General features: G+C 33.2%; 1 protein-coding gene across 1 annotated transcript in view; it reads left to right on the top strand.

Moving 5' to 3' along the window:
• The window catches only part of LOC107612541 (callose synthase 3), a gene marked incomplete in the record, with an annotated part of 19,939 nt that overhangs the window by 7,460 nt on the left and 7,795 nt on the right, over positions 1 to 4,684 (top strand). The window contains 10 exon segments of the mRNA XM_016314229.2: positions 4 to 83; positions 165 to 264; positions 534 to 656; positions 749 to 866; positions 1,661 to 1,995; positions 2,162 to 2,214; positions 2,307 to 2,367; positions 2,868 to 2,949; positions 3,030 to 3,079; positions 3,166 to 3,182. Coding sequence (XP_016169715.2) covers positions 4 to 83; positions 165 to 264; positions 534 to 656; positions 749 to 866; positions 1,661 to 1,995; positions 2,162 to 2,214; positions 2,307 to 2,367; positions 2,868 to 2,949; positions 3,030 to 3,079; positions 3,166 to 3,182 — 1,019 coding nt within the window.

Here is a 4,684-nt window from a genome sequence, read left to right as displayed (position 1 = left end):
TTCCAGGAAGCTTTGAGGAGTAATACAGGAAAAGCAAAGCATTCTCAGTGGAGAAATTATGATGATTTGAATGAATATTTTTGGTATTTACTTAATTTTTTACCCATGTTCCTTCAGCTTGTGAAGATTTTCATGATTGAAGTGATCACCATCCTGACTTGTAGGTCAATTGATTGTTTCCGGCTAGGCTGGCCAATGCGGATTGACTCTGAATTCTTCTATGTATCTCCACTCCCTGAGAAACGCTCAGCTAACAAAGATGAGGTTCAACATATTATATGACTTGTTCTTTCTAAGCTTGTGATGTTAATCTTTTTGCATTTCCTGTCATAGATTTGTGTCTTCCACTAGAACTTGTAGAACTTGACTGCATAAGTATTGAACTTTATCATTATTGGAGCTCTTGCCACCTTTCATTTTTTATTAGATGTGACCATAGTCATTGTTCATCATTGCAGTTGTTGCCTCTAAGACGCGTTAGCAACCTCTTTCCATTTCTTTTCCTAACTATTTTTTCCTGATTTTGAAACCAGGAAACTGGAAATATTGCCAGAGGTCGATGGATTGGGAAAACTAATTTTGTTGAAATACGCTCATATTGGCATGTGTTTAGAAGTTTTGATAGAATGTGGAGCTTTTATATACTCTGTTTACAGGTAATAAACATTTGACTTTTACTTTACAACATTTACCCCATTCTGCATCCATTCAATCTAAGGAGATGTGTTAAATATGCTTTTTGAATAAGGCAATGATAATCATCGCTTGGAATGGCTCGGGTGATTTAAGCTCCATATTTGATGGTGAAGTTTTCAAGAAAATTCTCAGCATCTTTATAACTGCTGCAATATTGAAACTTGCTCAAGGTAGATAAACCAACCACCTATCTATTTCCTTGTGATTTCTCATATCCCTTCTTTTTTAATGGTTAATAAAAAAGAAACTAAAATAAATAAAATAACCAAAGTTGAGTTTTCCTCTCTTCCCCAATTCATATCTGTTAGAAAATTGAAATCGAAGTTATAATATCTTAGAATATCAAGGACTGCTAGATATAATCTCTTAGCATTAGTTTTCAATATTTTCTGTTATTACATGATGGCATGTGATTTATCGAAAAGATTGCCATAACAACATCACCTAAAAAATTTAAAGGAACATTAGCATTTGATAAAAGGGTGTTAGCTGTATCAAGAATGTGAGAGTGCTCTTTTTTTTGCAACTTCAATTTGTTTGGGACTGTTTGGGCAGGATGATTGATGATTCATGCCATGTAGAGCCATAAGTTTATTAAAAGATGCTGAAACATTATTTTGCATCATCACGCTGTAAAATGCAGTTGAAGGTCCAAACTGAGTATGCATCTCTATCACTTTGCAAAAATATTGAAAAAAGAAAAAAAATTTTAATTAACTCAGAACAGTCTCTCACTGAAAAGAATCCAAGTACACCTTGAAAAATCAAGAATAAAAGTCCCTTGTAGCATCAATAGAATTATAACAAGATATTGAAGTCCCTTGATCTCTTTAGGCTTTTGATTTTATTTCAACATGTAACATCTCATCTAAGAAGTTACCTTGCCTTCTAAAATTGTCATTCTTTTTATTGGATATTTAATGATCAAAGTTGAATAATTATGATGTCTTTTATACTTTTCCAGCGATTCTTGATGTAGTCCTGAGTTGGAAAGCAAGGAAAGTCATGTCACTTCATGTCAAGCTGCGATATATATGTAAAGTTATTTCAGCTGCTGCATGGGTAGTAGTTTTGCCAGTCACTTATGCTTTTAGTTGGAAAAATCCATCTGGTTTTGCACAGACCATCAAGAATTGGTTTGGCAATGGTTCAGGATCGCCTTCATTGTTCATTTTGGCTATCTTCCTTTATTTATCTCCAAATATTCTCTCTGCACTGTTATTCGTGTTCCCATTCATTCGCCGTTATTTGGAGAGGTCTAACAATGGCATTGTGAAACTCATGATGTGGTGGTCCCAGGTAAGCCAATATATATTTTATTTTGTGTGCATATGTATATATAGTTTATGTTCTTTATTATGAATAATAGCTTCGTATCATTCTCAACAAATTCCATTCACAAGTGGCAATGTTATATCTCCTGTTAGTGTTTCTATCTCTTACTCCTCTTCTTAACAATTGGCAGCCTCGGTTATTTGTTGGAAGAGGAATGCAAGAGGGACCAATTCAACTCATGAAGTGAGACAGTGAACTTAATTTAATGTCTTGAATTATTTACAATCATTTTGACCTCTCTGACTAATTAAAGTATAATTGTTGTAATTTTATAGGTACACTATATTTTGGATTCTCCTTATTCTATCTAAACTAGCATTTAGTTACTACATGGAGGTAACGATCTGATCCAGAAGTATAGCATTTTTATATTGATAATTAGAATGATGAATAGAGCTTTAAAATCTGTAATCCACTACCTGAATGGAGTAGGATTATTTCTGAAGAATAGATTTTTTTTTATCATTTTATATTTACTTTCTTATCCTATTTACCATTCTTTTCAATAAGTTCCATGTACTCTTGCATGGAGGAGGTTTATAGAGTGATTGTTGAAAAATACATCTTTTAGTGTTAAATATTTCCTTTCTGATTTTGTTTTCTTCTTCTCGTTCCTCCTTATTTTGCTTTTTCCCTCACAAGTTCCATCTCCTAACTGTTAATTTCACCGGTTTTAGCATGTCTATAGTATACTATGTCTGTTAACATATGTGTACATCCATAAATGAATCAGTTCAGGAACAAATGTCAATTTGTGGTTATCTAAGGAGGTTTACTAGAGAGCAACCCTGCATTCGGGTGTTTGTTATAAACCTGACTCTTGCTTTCAACTGCAGATTAAGCCTCTTGTGGGTCCAACAAAGGTCATCATGCAGGCCCACGTATCACTTTATAAGTGGCATGAGTTCTTCCCCCATGGTAAGACTCTGGGAATAAAAGAAAATGAACAGTTTTGGTTCATATAATGGAATTTTGAAATCATTTTCTACTTTGTGCAGCCAAAAGCAATATTGGTGTAGTGATTGCTATATGGTCTCCGATCATTCTTGTAAGTCCATCTTTATATCATGTCTCAATGTCTCACCATTTTGTATTAAAGATATGTATATTAGTCAATTAGGTGCCCCTTTGCAGGTCTACTTTATGGATACACAGATTTGGTATGCTATCTTCTCTACAATAGTAGGAGGCATATATGGTGCATTTCGCCGTCTTGGAGAGGTATGTGTATTAAGCAATCCACTTCACTATAAATTTAATTTGTTATCTTGCTATGAAATTGAATTCCACCTAGTGGGATAAGGCTTTGTTGTATTTCCCCGCTAAATGGGAGTATTTTATGCACTGGGTCTCTAATATATGCTTTCAAAAGACAAATTTTTATAACTTATAGCTATATGTGACTCATCAAATCAAATATATAAAGTCACAATTAGACTTGAAATATGATATTTTTTTGGAAATATTTATTTACATTCTTTAATAACTACATGTGCTTGTATTATGGTTTTTCATATCTAACAACATTTTAAAACATTTTTGTTTGGAGCTTCTCTTCATTGATGATAACTCTAGGTTGACTGCTCACTTATAGTAAAATGAACACCAAATGTTTTATGGTTTATAAGTAACATAAATTTGGAGGTAATAGCTATGGAAATTTGCAAATTTGATGGCAACTGGTTAGATAGGAAATCCAAACTCAATGGAATTATTTCTTGGTTGAAATTGTAAAATATAATTGATTATAAGGAAAGATTCAAGGGTTGATGTTCAAATATGCATTGGATTCTTATGTTTTTCTTCATTTTATGTGCTTGCTACTGTCTGAATTATGAAAACTAGATTCGTCAAACTATGTTTAAGGAAACCATGGAGGTTTTTCTGCTACATTGGCTGCACAACTATGGACTTCCAGACCTATTTTTTTCCTTATTTTTTTCATTCCAATTTCAGATACGAACATTGGAACTCCTGCGGTCTCGTTTTGAATCAATTCCGGGTGCTTTTAATGCTTGCTTGATTCCTGTGGAGAAAAGTGAGAAAACCAAGAGAAAGAGTCTATGGGCCACTTTTTTCCGCAAATTTGAACAGGTTTTTCAACTTTTCTGCTTTCTAAGAATTGGTACCCTACTATGAAATTGTTTGAGCTGCGAGAGAATGTTTTATATGTATGTCTAAATTACCTTTCTTCCTGTTGCATTATAGAGGTATTGGAGTAGAAAGAATGGTAGGATGATTAGGAGTTTTCTGCTATATGGTGTATTTGGATTTGTTTTACGATAAATTTTAAAGTTGATATCTTGTGAGTGTTGAATAACAGGTTTTCTAAGAGTGTTTCATTGAGGAATATGTTACTACACTTATTTTCTCCTTTGTACTGAGTTTTTGTTTTAGATTCTGATGTTCTCATTATGTATTTGTTTCCTTTCTAAATCAGGTCTCTTCCAATAAAGAAAAGGAGGCTGCAAGGTTTGCACAGTTATGGAATAAAATTATTACTAGTTTGAGGGAGGAGGACCTGATTGATAACAGGTAGTATGATGATTTAGCACTGCTTATTACCTCCTTCATCCCACGTCTTTAGTGAATATTTATTATATATAGTTCAGATTTTCATGTTTTCATTAAAGCCCATATGTTTGTTTCTAAA

The sequence above is a fragment of the Arachis ipaensis genome, chromosome B08, assembly GCF_000816755.2.
Source record: "Arachis ipaensis cultivar K30076 chromosome B08, Araip1.1, whole genome shotgun sequence".
Taxonomy (NCBI): Eukaryota; Viridiplantae; Streptophyta; class Magnoliopsida; order Fabales; family Fabaceae; genus Arachis; species Arachis ipaensis.
Note: the sequence above shows the minus strand (reverse complement) of the source record. Positions and strands in the feature narration are given on the sequence as shown.